General features: G+C 39.0%; 1 protein-coding gene across 2 annotated transcripts; it reads left to right on the forward strand.

The window, feature by feature from the left end:
- Positions 1-52: 52 nt before the first annotated feature.
- LOC135474988 (proprotein convertase subtilisin/kexin type 7-like) lies at positions 53-14,188 on the forward strand. 2 transcript variants are annotated; one of them, XM_064754707.1, is made up of 16 exons: positions 53-398; positions 2,113-2,723; positions 2,965-3,061; positions 3,545-3,646; positions 4,940-5,126; positions 5,650-5,704; positions 6,579-6,717; positions 8,013-8,113; positions 8,395-8,562; positions 9,488-9,595; positions 10,632-10,734; positions 11,240-11,396; positions 11,711-11,805; positions 12,289-12,385; positions 12,634-12,748; positions 13,443-14,188. In XM_064754707.1, exons 2-16 carry the CDS (start codon positions 2,154-2,156, stop codon positions 13,962-13,964), a joined length of 2,616 nt encoding a protein of 871 aa, XP_064610777.1. In that variant the 5' UTR covers positions 53-398; positions 2,113-2,153; the 3' UTR covers positions 13,965-14,188. The 2 variants fall into 2 exon arrangements, with proteins under 2 accessions (XP_064610777.1, XP_064610776.1); XM_064754706.1 differs by having other exon boundaries at positions 2,149-2,723.
- The last annotated feature ends 4,275 nt before the right edge of the window (positions 14,189-18,463 follow it).

An 18,463-nucleotide genomic window follows, 5' to 3' on the forward strand; every position in this document is an offset into this window, starting at 1 on the left:
CTCCCTTGAATTAATTTCTTCACTTCAGCCTAAGTTGAGAAAGCAGAAAAAAAAGAAACCAAAAAAAAAACAAAAACAAATCAAAGTAAGGGAAACATTCATACCGTTATAATCTGTCATGGGGTGAGTTTATTCAGTAACTTGAGTAAAAATTGAGGAAATGAATTAAAGTCTGCTTAAGTATTTTTTACCTTTCGCTTTCTTAAAAAAGTTTGTAAGTGTGCATCGCAACAACAACATGGCGGCGGAAACGCTGTGTGCAGCTGTTGTTAGACGGATGACGTGCAGGTAAATAATCAATAGTTGTCAGAGGACGTGGTTTGAAAGGCGATCGGATGGGTATGGAGGGAGGCTGCATCACACGTGGCATTCTTTTAACAAGAATCAAGGGTAAACAGGTAAATATATTACATTAACCAGGCTTTATTTAGGCTTTACCAGCATGGCATCCGGGACTACACTATACTATGGTAGTATAGTGTAGGCGTGGCGTTACGTACATTTGCAAATAATATCACAGCTATGCAGTACGTTTTTCATCATGTATCATCTGGCACGATAGTAAACTAACATTTAGTTTTACATGGGTAGTATCGTTTATGGGACAAAGTAAGTCTGCCAGATCTTCTCTGTTTCAATCTTGTGAAACATCCTAATTACAATGTGTGCTGGTGTTAATTCTTACAGGAAACAAGGGGCATATAGTTTTCTGACTGGTGATGCCTCGTTTTACCATGCCGCCGTCATGGTAGATCTCTCACATACAATGTCAGAAAATTACCTACCTTTGAACACTAACGACATATGCCCAGGATCTTTGCCCTCACCTATGGAAGCTGCATTAGGACATTTCGCCCTGCGACAGTGTAAATCACGCACTAATGGTACAGTTCTAGTGTTTGTCTCCTTCGTCGCAGCACTAGGCCGGAGCAAATCCCGCACAAATGGTACTGTCCTCGGTAACGCGGGTCGTAGGAACGGTCACCCTTTGCATGCGAACAGTACCGCCTTTGGCCTTGCCCTTGCCCTTGCCCTTGTCCTCGCCCTCGCCTTCACATCGCCCTTGCTCTTGCGCCGTGGCCAGCCATGCCATTGTCGGCCACTGCAGGAGAAAGGTACCATTCGCGCATGATTTGCACCACCCGTGTGATGCAGGCAGCAGGGCGAGATGCCTTCATCTGGCTTCCATAATGGCCACCATAAATTTGGTGCTGAAATAAATTGAAATTAACAAGGCTTTCACTTCCAGCCAGTGAAGTGGTACGATTTGTTAAAGTTATTTTCTGCAACAGACATCATGTGGGAACCTCTGTGGCTGTGAGGTTAGTCATGTTATTGTGCTGGAGTAACACAGTGACACAGGAGACTCTCAGCTGGGCAGTCCAGCTCATGCTGGCTTCCTTACCTGTCATATTGGAAAGTCTGTCAGCAACCTGCAGATGGTCATGGGTTTCCCAATTTCCGCCCACAATGAAGTGCTAGCCACCATTATATAAGATATATGGGCCCCATTCTTGAATGAAACTCCTGTCAAATAAATAAATACATATAAATAAATTCTAATCCAGTGCAGTTATTATTGAACATGCTTTTTTGTGATTGTAAACATAATTATTATTTTAAGCATACAGATTTAAAATGGAATGTAGTTCAGTTGTATTACTGTAATTCTTCAACGTTTTCACATGTTAACAAGGTTGTATTCAAGCATATTATTATAACGTGTATCGACTGATCAAATTATACTTTTCGTGACAGTCTGAAACTGGCCAATCCAGCCAGTGGGGTTTTGTCTCCAAAATCAAATTAAGTCTTTGCAAAAATTACATTAAAAATTGCTCTTTCATGTGTGAAAAGTTTGGAGGAGTTCGGGTAACACTTGTCTTCTTTTTCTGTAAAGATGCACAGAATTTGTTTCCTGTAAAAAAAAAAAGAATTCTTAGCATCAGTGTAATGATAGATATTATAGATATGATACTAGTATTAAGGTAACCCTAATACAACTATTACCCCTTTCATGCGGGCAAAGTTAAGCTGATTATACTTGCAAAAGTGGCTTTGAGCCAGTTTGCCGTCATTAAAGCAAACAAAAAAGCATACTAATTAAAGCAGTGTGTTCTTCATCTCTTTCTGTGTATTGTATTTCAGAAACCATGGTAACCTGTCAAAATGGGAAGGAAAACGGAAGTAAGGAAATACATGTATACCTTATTCTCTTAGCCCTGTTGGTGTTGGAATGTGAGTTCAAATTTACAGAGGACAGAAATGGAATGGAATCCAGACTGATTTATGAGTCTGCTAATGGAAGTTCTTATACAGGAATGGACAGCTACAATGGTGTGAAATTCCTCATCTGGGCCGTACATGTGAATGTCACACATGACCAACATGATGTCACCAGTCAAGCTGACCTCATTGCGGATGAAATTGGCTTACATAAGTTGGGCAGTGTAGGAGAACTTGCAGATCATTTTTTATTTTCGTATCTACCAGAATCTTCACAAGGAAACTTAATGCTGCTCAACCAAGTGTACTCTATTTCTGATGTGCATTCTATTCACAAGAAACATGTCCCTGATTTTGAGGATGTTGCCAGTAATGTTGGTGTCAAGCTCTCCAACCATCCAGCTGTTGTTTGGTTTGAACGCCAGACAGCTAAGTCAAGACAGAAACGGTCAACGTTGCATTTTAAGGACCCCCAGTTTCCAAAGCAGTGGCATCTGGTAAGTCTGGGTTCAGTCTAGATAAACATTTTTGATTTAAGATCAATCAGATACTGTTCAAGAAGATTTCTTTATTATATGAACTATTATATTTATTATATAAATAGTTTTGTCTTCAAAATTAAATTAAAAATGTGCATAAATCACACACTGAAATTTGCGAAAAGGTTTTAGAAATGAGTAGATTCACTTGTAACATATTTTATGCATTCATGTGTACACAAAGAGAGCTTTTTTGCAGGTAAACTTTAAGGAAGAGGAAATGGATATTAACGTGACCGGAGTTTGGGACAGAAACATCACTGGGCGGGGTGTTACCGTAGCAATACTTGACGATGGTAAGATGGTTGCTCTGTATGCCTGTTCATTTGCAATTTTTTCTTGGTTTTTCTTGGATATTTTTTTTTTTTTTTAGGATTTGTCACACATTTAGTTCTTCAGACCTATTGACCTTTATTGTCACTAGTCAGCACTGACAAATATACATGTTGAAAGCAATTAATAACAGTGAGAATGTACTGTAGAGCTCAAAGGGGCTGTTTACTGGTGTACTGTAGCGCTTGGAAGAGCTGTTTACTTGTGTACTGTAAGACTCGAAGGGGCTGTTTACTTGTGGACTGTAGCACTCAGAAGGGCTGTTTACTTGTGTATTGTAGGGATTGGAATGGTTGTTTACTTGTGCTTTGTAGGGCTCAGCGGGCCTGTTTACTTGTGTACTGTAGGGCTCGGAAGGGCTATTTACTTGTGCAAAGGTGGCTTACTCTTTGATGCACCATTTTATGACTATTTAGTAACGTCATCACTCTCTGATATGTTGGTAGGTCTGGAGTGGACCAATCCTGATATTAGACCTAACTACAATGCTGAAGGAAGCTGGGATTTGAATTCTGAGGATGGAGATCCAATGCCGAGTGGGGTAAAAGGTTAGTCAGCCAGACACAGGTTTTTATTTTGATGGATGTAATTTGCCTCGTCATTCACTCAGGTATTTTGTACATGAACCTTTTGCACCTGGATATCTGAGATGCAAGCAAAGTAGTGTTGACATTGTGAATTAGCATTTTGTTTACTATGTCGTCGCAGACCTGATTCCTGGAATCAGTAAACCTTTGGTGCTTGTTTTTTCACCAAGTACCGGCCATGATGGCTCAGTTGGTAGAGCATCCGCTTCATGGGTGGTAGATCCAGGGTCAGTCTGGGGTTGGGTCACACCTAAGACCTTAAAATTGGAAGTTGTGGCTTCCTCGCTTGACGTTCAGCATTGACTGGTTGATCCGTATCAGTATAATGGCTCATGTGGAGTGACTTACTTGCCTTTGGTAAGTCGCCTAAGTGAAGCAGCACTAGATAAAAGAGTGGTGAAAATCTGTCCTTCAACAAACCTTTCCCTTGATGGACCAATACACTTCTGTGTCGATATTAGTTTCTGTGGCTTAGTTGTTGATCAACATCATGACGTTATCACTGACTGACACCTCTTCATGTGATGGCACCTCATCACAGGTCGTGGTTCAGTAGAGAGAAAAATCCCCCGCTAATTTGTACCTTATCCTAAGGTAATCTATTTTTCACACATATGATATGTCGGATATGGTTATGATTTGATTCCTTATGAATTTTATCCAAGTGGGATTTCTAGGTAAGGTACATTTTCATTGAAATTATGACACATAAAAATGTTAACAATCACGGTAACATTGAACTTTTTATCATTTTTTATGTAACCAAGCACAATTTCAGATGTGTATTCTTTGTCTTAAAACATTATTGCATCATCTGTCAGACTCAGATCTGAGTGCATTCAGATTTTGAACCATGGTTAAATCATGCGAGTCAACAACCATGTACAGCTGTTAGCTGTCATATGTACTGCAATCTCCCAGAGTTATAAGGAGGCAAGTGACTATATGAAGTCAGGTGTTTAAATTTCCTGACTGTATACCTCCGTTTTTATAGGCTTGAACCATGCTCAACCAACACTCGGGTGTTACACTGAAACTACGTAGAATGGATTCAGTAATTTTGTCTATATCATATGACTACTGAGCCAGAGTAATAAGTGAATTGTATTTGAGTCAACGTAAAGCACCAATTTAATAAGTAAGTAAGTAACAACTGAAATAGTTAAGATTTTATTCGGAAATAAGTTATGTACCATTGTTAACATTGTTTTTAATCCTTATCATGAAGTATTATTTTACTGTGTAACATTATAGTTGAGAATCACCATGGGACAAGATGTGCGGGAGAAGTGGCTGCAGCTGCAAATCATTTCTGTGGAGTGGGCGTCGCCTACGAGGCAAAAGTCTCGGGTCTGCGCATTCTGGATGGACCAATGACTGACAGTCTGGAGGCTTCTGGATTCAACAAAAATATGCAGATAAATGATGTGTATAGTTGCAGGTACATGTACAATCTAAGTGATACCCTGTTTATTTCACGCATATGCACGTACTGCTGTCTGGTGGGCAAATATTTTCTCTATCTGAAATATGATACTGAAACATTAACATTGTATGTGACTTAATGGTTTTTGGAAGAAGTTGCCCTTTGGGCTGCTACTTTAGATCACAATGTTTCTCACGTACCTTCCAAAGGGCGCCGACTATCACGGGACTCTGCCCGATTTCCTCCACCGATAAACCTGAACAATTCTGTATACATCTAAGTGAAATGCTCTTGAATAACAGCATTAAACACAAATTAAATAAGTACTACATATACATGTATCTTAAGAACTAATAAGCTCTTGTGTTGATTGTATAACCATCATCAAGCTGCAACCTTTCTTGATTTATCTTGATTTCTGTATCTTTTCACACAGGTCTAATTGCTGTTACATACTTGTACGCACACATGTATAAGGCTTCAATTTATTAGTTAAACTGATTGTGAACTGTTATGGATTGATTGTTTGTGCTTCTAGTTGGGGTCCTGATGATGATGGAAAGACTGTGGACGGCCCTCAAATTCTTGCAAAGGTTAGGACAAAACTATGTTCTTGTTGTAATACAGATTGCATTCTGATATCCATATTCCACCATAATGCAGGCTGTTATCGTATAGGTGAAATACATGTATTCTTAAGTACGGCACCAATCCGTCAATAACACCAATCAGTCAAACAAAATGAACATATCCTTGTTCTTACCGGCCTTGTTTATCACCTGGGGAATTTGTTTTGTACTCGACAAGGTAAAACTGACTCTGTGTCAGGATATGGCTGCCCATAGATAGTCCAACACTGAACTTATATTGACCAGCTCTGTGTTAGTTTCGGTAAAGTCTAGTAAGATTGAATGAGTCTTTATTAGTCGGACATTTCCTCCCAACGTCTCGTACTCAAGCAGGTAGGTCATCCAAGATTGACTTAATGAAATATGGAAACATAGAAGATGAGCATAGTGCATTGTTTGATATAGTGAATTGCTCAATGTACTCTTACCTAATGATTAATACCAAGAGAAGCATGCTGATCAAAATCAAGTTTAAGAAAATGTCTTCATTAATAAGAGAAACTGTTTACTAAGGGGATTATCTCCATTCTCTAATCTAGCCCTAATCTGGCCCTCAACGGGTATACGGCCGATGGGAGGGGGTTGGCAAGAAGCATGCTGTGTGGCTTATCATGCAAATACAAATCGGACTGGCGACCTACTCATAATAGGCATGTCCGTTTATTCAGTAGAAATAATGGGCTGTAAATGGACTGAAAGCGGACTGAGTGGCTTGGTTGGTATTGGCAAAATACTTCTAGGTGTTTTTATAGGTGTCAGTGTTGGCAAGTTTTATTATTTGATTTTTCATTTATTAGTAAATTTGTAAAAAAAATTTTTCTGCTCTTTGATTTTGTAGAGAGCTATGCATCATGGGATAGACTTTGGTCGGCATGGTTATGGAAGCATTTATGTTGTCGCTAGTGGTAACGGAGGAGAGCATCAAGACAACTGTAACTATGATGGCTATGCAAACTCTATTTATACAATAACTGTCGGTAAGAGTTTCTTCTGTGCTCAGTGACAGATTGTGAGACAGGCAGACACATTTACATGTAGATCATCCAACTCATTAATCGGATTTCCTTTTTTCAATTTAATTTAACTTGGTACGCAAGTTTTTTTTCCCGATTTGGTGATGTACAAAAGATGTGTTATGTCTTTTTTTAATTTAATATAACTTGGTACGTAAGTTTTTTTCTAAATGTTTTGATGTACAAAAGAGGTGTTATAAGAATAATGTTGCTTTGCTTGAGTTCACTAATCCTTGACCAATGATTTTCCTTATTGGATCTGCAAGAACTGGCATGATTGGAACAGTACTGTTATTCTTCAACCTTGTCGCACATTTGTAAGGTGTTTATTCCAGCAGACTCTGAGGGCATTACTCTACGTAGACTGATAAAATTATACGTTTTGTTAAGCCTTGAAATGTGCCAATCCAGCCAATGTGGTTTTCTCTCCAAAAGCAAAATAAGAATTTGCATAAATTGTACTTAAAGTTGCGCTTTTTTATGCAAAAGGTTAAGGAATTAGAGAATGTCTCACTGTTTGTCAGACGTGTGCTTGGAAATGTGGTTTCATTTATGACCCAGAAGTCTGGGTTTAATGGGGTCATACAAAGGAACCTGTAAATGGCATTTGTGCCTTCTGTAGTTTGAGATTCAGCATTTAGGCAAATGTACAATAATTTATTTATTTATTTATTTATTTATTTATTTGATGGGTGTTTTATGCCATACTCTTGTACTCACTATTTCACTTATACGACAATGGCCAGCATTACGTTGGGAGGAAACCCATGACTATCTCGCAGGTTGCTGGAAGACCTTCCCGGGTACATACAGTGATTGAATTATTTACCTTGTTTTATGCCTTTTGCAACCTCTATATTAGTCAGCAAGGGACTAATTGAACATAAATGCACATATATATAAATCTGTGTGTTTACATGGTGGATGTAGTAACATTGTATAAAGATGAACGGCTGATCGTAGTTCTGAAAAAAAGTACATATACATGTAGTTCTGATGTAGTGTAACTCTTATTGAGTGTAGCTCTGATGGATTTTACATGTAGTTCTTATTACGTGTAGTTCTGATGGATTTTACATTTAGTTCTTATTACGTGTAGTTCTGATTTTATAATGTAGTTCTGATTGAGTTCAGTTCTGATTGAGTTTAGTTCTATTTGAATGTAATTCTGATTAAGTGTGCATGTAGTTCTGACAGATTGTACAGGTAGTTCTAATTGAGTGTAGTTCTGATTAAGTATAGTTGTGTGTGTGCTGCAGGGGCTGTGGATGAGACAGGCCAGATGCCTTACTATGGGGAAGAGTGTGCTTCCATGCTGGCTGTCACCTTCAGCAGTGGGGGTCCTGACCGACGCAGTATTGTAAGTACCCAGTATGCCAAATCTAAGTCATATCGGTGCTTCACGGGATTGAAATAATGTTTATTGAAAGAAGATTTTGAGAGTAAACAGGGTTCATCTCTGAAATGACAGAGGGCAAATTTGTCTTTATCAGTTTGACAGAAAAGCAAAGAGTGAATATCTCATTAAATAGTGTTACATGTTTAGAGTTTTGCGAAATATACAAAGGTGAGCTTTTATACTCATTCTCAAACAAGTTTCTAGATATTGGACCTATATTCTTTGTTCTGTGGACACACCAGGTGACAACTGATTGGCGTAAGGATGGAGGCACAGGGTGCACAGCACGCCATTCGGGCACCAGTGCTGCCGCCCCATTGGCTGCAGGCATGATAGCTTTGATGTTACAGGCTCGGCCCTGTCTGACATGGAGAGATGTACAATACCTGATCATCCTGACAGCCCTAAAGGTAAATCTGTCTGATTGAGAGTCTGGTGTAAAATACCTGGTCACCCTGACAGCCCTAAAGGTAAATCTGTCTGATTGAGTGTCTGGTGTAAAATACCTGGTCACCCTGACAGCCCTAAAGGTAAATCTGTCTGATTGAGTGTCTGGTGTAAAATACCAGGTCATCCTGACAGCCCTAAAGGTAAATCTGTCTTGATTGAGTGTCTGGTGTAAAATACCAGGTCATCCTGACAGCCCTAAAGGTAAATCTGTCTGATTGAGTGTCTGCTGTAAAATACCAGGTCATCCTGACAGCCCTAAAGGTAAATCTGTCTTGATTGAGTGTCTGGTGTAAAATACCAGGTCATCCTGACAGCCCTAAAGGTAAATCTGTCTTGATTGAGTGTCTGGTGTAAAATACCAGGTCATCCTGACAGCCCTAAAGGTAAATCTGTCTGATTGAGTGTCTGGTGTAAAATACCAGGTCATCCTGACAGCCCTAAAGGTAAATCTGTCTTGATTGAGTGTCTGGTGTAAAATACCAGGTCATCCTGACAGCCCTAAAGGTAAATCTGTCTGATTGAGTGTCTGGTGTAAAATACCAGGTCATCCTGACAGCCCTAAAGGTAAATCTGCCTGATTGAGTGTCTGGTGTAAAATACTTGGTCGTTGAGAGCCTTAATTGTTATTCTGTCAGACTGAGTATTTGATCTGAGTATTGACCTAGTTTTCACCAACAGATTGATTATCAGCTGTGAAAAGGGGAGAATTAGTATCCATGAATTTGAATTGCCCCCTAACTGGTTCTGCCTGTGAGGTGTTTTTCTGGTAATGCATGAGTTAGTCCCCTTGCCCTAAAATGTTACCTCTATTATGTATTTAAGTGACAGTGTGGGAAGAAAATAAAGCACTAAATAAGTTTGAAGACATTCTCCGTTTGTTCACAGGTGGACATAAATATTGGGAAGTGGCAAAAGAATGGAGCAGGTCTTCATCACAGCTTGGAACATGGATTTGGTTTGATGAAAGCTTGGAGGCTGGTTAATGCTGCTAAGGTAAGGGATAAAGATGAAAGCCATAAGGCTGATTAGTGCTGCTAAGGTAATGGGGAAGGATGGAAGCCTGGAGGCTGGGCAATGCTGCTGTGGTAATGGGGAAGGATGAGAGCCTGGAAGCTGGGCAATGCTGCTGTGGTAATAGGGAAGGATGAGAGCCTGAAGGCTGTTCATTGCTGCTATGGTAATGGGTAAGGATGAAAGCCTGAAGGCAGGTCAATGCTTCTAAAGTAATGGAGAAGGATGAGAGCCTGGAGGTTGGTCAGCTGCTGCTATGGTAATGGGGAAGGATGAGAGCCTGGAGGCTGGTAATTGCAGCTAAGGTAATGTGAAAGTATGGGAGCCTGGAGGCAGGTCAAGGCTGCTAAGGTAATGGGGAAGGATGAGAGCCTTGAGGCTTGCCAATACTGCTAAGTTAATGGGGAAGGATGAGAGAGTGGAGGCTTGTCAGTGCTGCTAAGGTAATGAGGAGGATAAGAGCTTGGAGGCTGGTCAGTGCTGCTAAGGTAATGGGGAAGGATGAGAGCCGGGAGGATGGTCAGTGCTGCTTTGGCAATGCAGAAGGATGAGAGGCTGGAGGCTGATCAGTGCTGCTAAGGTAATGGGGAAGGATGAGAGCACAGAGGCCCAGAGGCCTGTTATGGTAATGGAGAAGGATGAGAGCCTGGTGGCTTGGACAGGTCAGTGCTGCTAAGGTGAGGATGAAAGCCTGAGGACAGGTCAGTGCTGCGAAGGTGACTAAAGGTAAAACTTAGTCTCTGCAACACAGACAGAATCATTGCCAACTCAGAAATAGCATTGTCATTAGAATTAAATTATTTATTAGTCACGATTTCTCGTTTTTAGAACAGATGTTGTACCATAAGCAAGTCATTAGCTTCTTCAAACGTTCACTGGTATCAAAAACAACATCAGTGGTATCAATAAATACTCCTGTTCCTGTCTTTAAAGCTTATAGCAAAAAATATCACATTGTATATCTTGACCAAAATAACACTGTCTGAATATGTCAGATTATGTGTTCTGATCTCAACAGGTTTGGAAGTCTGTACCCTGGGTGACTGTTTTCAACTCTGAGCTGTTCACACCAGATCAGCCCATACCCAACAACAATCAAGCCCTCATCCTCTCCCATACAGGTAAGGCCACCTACCTCTCGCCGCTCAGGTACTTCACACTTAACCATTTAGAATTACTTGCTTTTTTAGTGTGGTCCAATTTTATACACCATATTATTTTTGCTGAGAAGATGAAGAAGTTTGATATTAAAGTATTGAAGGTAAAAATGTGACGTTCTTTAATGTACAACAGTTTGGAAAAGAAAGGACACCAAAATATCAAAAAGAAAAAACAAACAAACAAGAAAGACTTGCACATATATGTACTAGAGGATGAGTTAACTCACCTTGTACCAAGTTTGAACAAATTTAAATGTACATGTATACATGTGGACATGTTTTTATACCTGTGCTGCAGTCCTCAACAATAATAATCGTATTCCTCTTTGACAAACCCGTGCTTAAAATTTCTATGAAGGTTCTGGAAATGTGTTCATAATTTATTCTAATTTAGTGACATCACTATATGACCATTGTTCAAATGTGCATGTCTTTACCTGTATCTGTGGTGTTGTTTTATGTCCAGTAACTGCTGCCATGATGTTAGGCTACGAGCTAAAGACATTAGAGCAGGTTCAGGTCATCGTGACCTTGTCACACTGGCGTCGTGGTAACCTGGAGATCCGCCTAACCTGCCCCAGTGGCACCCAGTCCATTGTAGGGGCGGCACGTCCCAAAGACAGGTAGCCTAAACAAATATGATGAACTTTTTTTATCATCACAAAAAAGTCTCTGTTTGTAGCGGAATGTTTAAGATTTTCTAGAGAATGGTCGTACTAGTTCACCTTTCATTTTTTTCATGAAAAAGTCATTTATTTTTGAACATTATGTGCATGAAGAGATCACTGAAACATGGTTCTCAGTTCTTTTCTCTAAAATGTCAGATTAACAGCTAGCTGTCATGATGTCAACTAAAATACATTCTGCTAATAAATGCAATCTGGTTCTAAAGTACTATATCTATATCAAATTTTGTCATCCTCTTCTGGGTCTGTAGCTCAGGAGAAGGCCTCAATGGCTGGGTGTTCTCCACTGTGCGGTGCTGGGGGGAGATGCCCTTGGGGGAGTGGAGCCTTACTGTGATTGATACTGGTATGTTATATTCATATACCCTCTCTCTTGTTGAACATACATGCAGATGGTTGCTCAAGAGGCTGATTACAAATGGAATCATCGTGATTATAGTGTCAGTATTTCCCTTGTGTAAATTACTCACAACGTCAGCAAAAGAACTTAGCTGAATGCCTGACTGTCTCCAGTCTGCATTGTTGTAGAATAGGCATAGATTGTTGTTCGCCTTTTTGTATGTCTATTGTAGGAATGCTTAGTGATGCACAGTCAAAACATGTTTGTATTTTTTTTGTTCATTTGTGAAGCACAAATGTAACACACACTGTCTTGAAGTAGTGAGACTGACAGAGGTGTGGTCATAGAAGAACAATATACACTAATAAATGGTTGTAATGGGATCAGTAGAGAAAAAGGCAGTTGTGAGACAACCACGGGTACTTCCTTTTGTATTGTGGGATTTTTGAAGGAATTCCTGTAGTTAAGGGGAGATAACTGTTGTTGCAGGTGCGAAGACGTCAAACCCCACAGGCATGCTGAGAAAATGGCAACTCAGGCTGTTTGGGTCACCCATGACGCCAGAAGAGTTCCAATCCAGGAAAAGGTAACTCTCTAACATGATGTTGATTAAAATTAAATTTGTGACTGTTTTTAACTTTGTAATCAAGAGGATAATGATTCTGTTCTATCCTCTCATTATTGAAAAAAAAAAAATGTTTGTGCACAATTTCGGCCAATATTGGCTGAGTGAATATTAGTACAATCTAGGTGGGAAAATATTCTGAAAATGCGTCTAGAAGTATGTACTTTAAAAACATTTCAATTTTGTTCAACTGTATTGAAACGTTTTAGGTTGATCAGTGAGGCTATGTCGGGGAAGTTCCTGAATGACAGCTACAATTTACCGTGTCCTCCTCCAGACAACACCGAGCCTGAAAAACCTGTGATAGAGGAGAGAGTGCTCAAGGTAAGGACATACACATCTGATGTATGGCTGCTTGCATTGTTGTATGTCCTAAGATGGTAATAAGCAGATTTAACTGCTTCTGCATGTCTGCTTTTGTTTTGTACAAATCCAGCTCATGCTGGCTTCCACTCCAGCCCTATATGGAAAGGTCTGCCTGCAACCTGCAAATGTTGTGGGTTTCCCCAGGGCTCTGCCCAGTTTCCTCCCACCTTAATGCTGGCCGTTGTCGTATAAGTGAAATATTCTTGAGTACAGAGTAAAACACCAATCAAATAAATAGATAAATAAATTTTGTGGTGTATGCTTTAAGTTATTTGTCGAGAGAAAATTTGTGTGCCACATTACTCTCAAAAAGCTGTGGATTTACTCTTTCCACTATTAACTACTGTTGTAAAAGTGAAATATGCTTGATTATAGTGTTAAGCACCTATCAAATCAGTCAATCAGTCATCTGTGGTATATGCAGAAGTTTGTCAGGTATTGTGCTGTGATCTTGATCCAGTAACTCCTGGCGAGTGAGGGGTCGTGCGGACTGTAGTTTTGTGTCAAAATGTTGTCTAGCTGCTGTAAATACTAAAGTGCAGTGGACCTATCCCAGTTAAGCTGGATGAAGTATTTACAGCTTTTGATAATCTCAAGGCTAATCCTGTTCTTGTGTGTTCTTTTGATTTACACAACATTTTCCCCCTCACAGGTGCTTCTACTGTCTGGAGCATTTTGTATCTTTGTTGCCCTGTACGAGACCATGGAGTATGCCCTGTGTTACAATGACGAAAAACAAGAACACAAAAAGCTACTTTCATTGACAGCTCGGGCTCAGCGATTGGCTCGTCGGCACAGTGGGGTCACATATCACCAGATATCAGGAGAGGACACAGCCATTGGTGTGGAGGAGGAGTGTATCCCCATGACAGCCTTACAGGAGCGCCATCTACTGGCAGTGGATGGTAACAATGAAGATGTTTTGTTCTGTGCAGAGACAGACACAAGTCTCAAAGATTTACACAATGGTATTCCAAAGGAAATTGTGGATAGTTTATCCCAGGATGAAATTAAACTAAACTTGGAGTTACAGGTTGGTGATAAATTTTGTGATTCAGAAAAACGTGAGATGCCAGAGTTGTTTGACCACAGTTTGGCCAGCTCTCTTGTAGTGGATCTTGGACATTCTCCAAGTTCGTCTTTCCCAACAGCAGAGCCCATGAGTAAGAGGTAACCCCAAACCTCTTATATCAGACTTCCATTACAATGAACTGTCTCCAGGATGCGTAAAGTTTCCCTATACTGACAGGGTTTATTTGTCACAAATCTAAGATGTTACAGAATGACTTGCTCAAGTTAATGTTGCATTTTTGCAGTTCAGGAGCTGTGGTTTCATTGTATGATATACATGGCATAGTTTGGCTGTGTAAAAAAGTGAGACACTGTGAAAAAGTACATAACTAAGAAAAGGTATAAAATGTTATTTTTGCCTTCTGTGAATATGAGTCAAGTTAGTTTATTATACACACTTCTATTTTTATATTTTTATCAAGACTTTTTGGCCTGATTACTATTATTTTACAATGATACATATGAAAGTTCTTGTGAGAATTATCAAATCAGAGTTTGATATAAGACAAAACTTCAGCATTTGAGACTAGCAGATGTTGAGTTCAGTGATCATGCCCTGTCCAGGTCTTCTGTCGTGGAGCTTGGAAATGTGCTCCCAACATCAAACCATGAACGCCTTTGCTTTGTGACAGCATTACATTTTAATTTGCCCCATATACAAAGAAAACTCTCAGATCAGCCCATTACCTGTAGTCCCTGTAGCAAAAAGTTTATTTTTATTTATTTTTTGTAAAAAGTTGTAAAAAAAATTTTGAGCACTATTAACAGAAACTTCAAAAAAAATTTTGAACAGTCCACATGATCTGTGCATTTTTGTTTAACAGGGGTTTTGATCTGACTTGCATGTATGTTTTATCAGTGCAGTAGAAGTAGTAGTGGTTGTTGGCATTTAAATCCATTGTCTCAAAACTTATATAGAAAGGACACTATGAGTGTAATGACGTATTGAGTTGGTGTGATTTATGGGAATATATATAGCAGGTTATTTTGAAAGATCAGCTGAGTTGATTTTGTGATGTGACACTTGAGCATTCTTCCCCAATATAAGTGTGCCATAATATTGCGTCTGGTTCACATGACGGAAATTTGGGATGATGTGTTTACATGATCAGAATAATGCTATGAAGTTATTTCAACAAAACTTATTAACTAAAAGAATTACTGCAAGCAGATCAGGTTTCTAAACTTCTTTTATTCATGAATAATTTCCACAGCTGTATGTCATGTCAACTGAAGCAGTGTTTCAGATTTGTTTTATCATGTTATACATGTATCTATTCAGAAACAAATTGATGCTATTCATGGCCACATTTAATCATGTTCGAACAAGTGGAAGAGACAAGGTTTGTGACCTACATCTCATTTTACAGACATTATATTTGTTAGGAAGGGAATGTACACGTGGTTGATTTTCCATGTACATACACATAGCTGATGTATTTAAGATTTTATGTTCAGTTTGTAAACAACACGAGAAAAACAACCAATAAATATAGGCCATAAAATAGTGTTGATTTGAAAAAGAAGTTGTAATTCCTTTTATAGGCTTTCACAAAATTGATGGGGAGAAAAGTTCTCAATCAAGTATATTGGCGATGACGTTTATAAAAAGTTGCTTGGTGGCACCGCATCAGTCACATACAAACGCGAAAGTGTACATTTTCCTGACTGAGTATTTGTTAGTAAATAACAATAAAGAGGACAGTGATGACATTTGGTGAACTGGCATAGTGAAATATTTATCATTTTAGAGAAGATAATGTACAGTTAGAACTGGTGGATATGTTCCTAAATCAACTTGCAGCTGTAAGGACTTGGAAAATGAGATGTATATGATGTAATTTCCTTTAAATTTCCATTCAGATGTATTATATAGATATTTATGAAAGACAGTATTTTAAATATGGTGTACACTAGCTCTGAGATTGGTTGGCCATGTTCCCAGCTTAGCCTCCATATTAGTGTATTTCTGAAAGCTAAGGTGGAAAGAATGACACAGATCTCAGATTTAGAGGTACATATACTGTTTTATATTTGTAAGTACATTCATACCGGTGATGACCAACCTCACCCACCAAGATCCCTCGCCATTTATTTATTTTCCCAAAATATGCAATAAAGAGGTAAATATAACATGCTGATTTTTCATCATGAAGATTTGTTTGAATTGTTTTCTTAGTTGGAATATCATTGTTTTATGTGATCTCAGCAGAGTATGCTTTTCATTTACAGTACTCAAAAGCTCTGGTTAAATAGAATTGCATGCAGATCACATGACAAATGCTCTGTGTTTGTGGATTTACTTAAAATGTTCTCTTTAATCTGTTCCATTTTGTATAGACTCTCCATACCCAAGTTTTTTTTTTAGCAGATTAATGCTGTTTTTTCCTTGCAGATGTTTCTCTGAGTAGATTAGCCCAGTTTGTCTGAGTAATGCTAATGGTTGATTTTTCTCTGCATCTGTGTTTAAACAGGATCATTGTGTGGACTAAATATGCCCAGCCTTTTAACCCTATTCACAGGATAAAAACTAAAAGGTATTGTTTTGTTACAATTAACACCGTCATACATGTGATATATCATTATTGTTTTCTGCAGTGGGTAAATAAATAGCAGGAAAAGTATGTTTGTTGTACATAGTTACGCATACAATTTATTGAGGAAAGTATTTGTTCTACTTAATTTTAAATGCATCATATGATAGAATTTTTGTCTGTTCTGTTACATGTATGTATCTATGTGCATTAAAAGCAGCAGTTGAAAGAGAGACTTCCTATTTCTATGCAAATGTAGAGAGGTGAAGAAGTGATACATGGAGTGCATTGGACTATTCTTGCGCTCTCCTTCAATGTTATGCGAAAGAAGGGAGTAAAATGTCTTTTGTAACCGAGATGTAATAATTGTAGGAAATAAATCTATATATTTTTTAATGGACGTAATTTCGTGTCAGTGTACATGTACCTGTAGACCAATATGGTGATTATTTGACTGGGTGTGATAGTTTCCAAAGTCAGGACCCTCTTACTTTGGAGGTTATTTGCAATTTCTGAAGGAATGAAGAACATAATTGTGGAGAAGTCGACAATTTTCTCGTTAAAACAAATACTCGTTGAATGGTTCAGGTAATATTGATGTATTGATTGTTTGATGTTAATGCTATACTTAAGGATTTTTCACTTCTGAGGTACGCCATGTTGAGATTTTAAACCAATTATTTCCTCTTTTATCCCTTTCACTTTATTTACCTGCTGCACTAGAAACTCCTCGTCTTCATTTCTTAAGCAGTTTTAGATGTTCCAAACACATAGATTTTAAAAAATGAGATTTTCAGCTTTCTTCTTGGGACATAAAAATGGCTTTAAGCAAAAGTTTTCCTAATGCCCAAGGCCTAAGTCCGGAAATTAAGTAACTTGCAACAACTCTGTCTTAATAGCCTTAATAACTCTGAGAATGGGCTTAAAAAAGAAGAAAATTTAAATATTAATCAAATACCATTGTAAAGAGTATGTAATTCCTCGCAGGTGCATATCATGAAAAAATCTAATATGTACTTCAAGTTGATAAATAAGCAATAAACTTATCGCCAAAATCCGCTGTGGACTACTCAATTTCGCCTAAGGACTAGTCCTGAAGTCTTCTGTGTTAGGTGGAGAATTGCCGTCGGAAACCGCCGAAGTGCGGTTCGTACATTTCCGGTAGATCACTTCTTCCCAGAAGGTAGCGAACACTACAGTTCGTTTTCAGCTTGACGATCGGGAAACCGGAATGTTGGACGTAGGCTCCGAGTTTACACGAACAAGCGGGCAGTTTTAACGACTCTCACTGGCTGAGAGGCAACACACCTCCAGCGTACATTACGTGGTGTTTAAGATAGAGGACGCGATGGACTCTGCGATTTATGCCAGCTTTGCCATTTTCAGGCTTTACGTGTTTGGCGAGGAAAAATCGCAAATTTATGCAGCAGGCACCACCAGGTAGAAAAAAATATATGCTCTTTTCAGCCTACAGTGTCATGTTTTTAAGTTCTCTTCTTTAAGCTGATCCCGCGCTCCCATTAGCAGTATGTACTACCCCGTTCACACGGTCAAAGTTAAGCTGGTTTAACTTGCGAAAGTTGGCTTTGAACTAGTTTCACGTCGCCCGTGTGATCGCAAGGTGTGATCACATTTAATCCGGTTTCTTTGCCCCAGCTAGCGAATTGGCTTTAAGCCAGTTTCAGGGCTTGATAAGACCTATCTGTGCCGTGTGGACGGTAACTGGATTAAATGCCCCGAGTACGCGGAGGTCAGGATGACGTCGTAATCACTAAACTGGCTTAAATGTGACTGTGTGAACGGGCAAATCTCGTGATCTGGCTTAAAACCGGCTTGGCCATATGGAACGCACGCATTTTTTACAACTATTTCGATTTAAACCAGTTTAGATTTGATCTGGTTTAAATTTTGGGCGTGTAAACGGGGTAGACGGCTTCTTACCTTTGACGGAAAATATGCATAAAATAGACCGTTATTAAAAGATGTAATAATGCCTCAAAAATGATGTTTTATTATTATTACTTTTATTATATGTTACCGGTAAACGGAGTTCTCGCTTTTCTGGCTG

Source organism: Liolophura sinensis, chromosome 9 (genome assembly GCF_032854445.1).
Source record: "Liolophura sinensis isolate JHLJ2023 chromosome 9, CUHK_Ljap_v2, whole genome shotgun sequence".
Classification (NCBI taxonomy): Eukaryota; Metazoa; Mollusca; class Polyplacophora; order Chitonida; family Chitonidae; genus Liolophura; species Liolophura sinensis.

Bases quoted from the DNA above. Each gene is read 5' to 3' on its own strand.
- LOC135474988 (XM_064754707.1), top strand. From the start codon at position 2,154: ATGGTAACCTGTCAAAATGGGAAGGAAAACGGAAGTAAGGAAATACAT. The intron at 8,114-8,394 runs GTAAGTACCCAG...TGGACACACCAG, and splicing joins GTCCTGACCGACGCAGTATT to GTGACAACTGATTGGCGTAA. The intron at 10,735-11,239 runs GTAAGGCCACCT...TTTTATGTCCAG, and splicing joins CCTCATCCTCTCCCATACAG to TAACTGCTGCCATGATGTTA.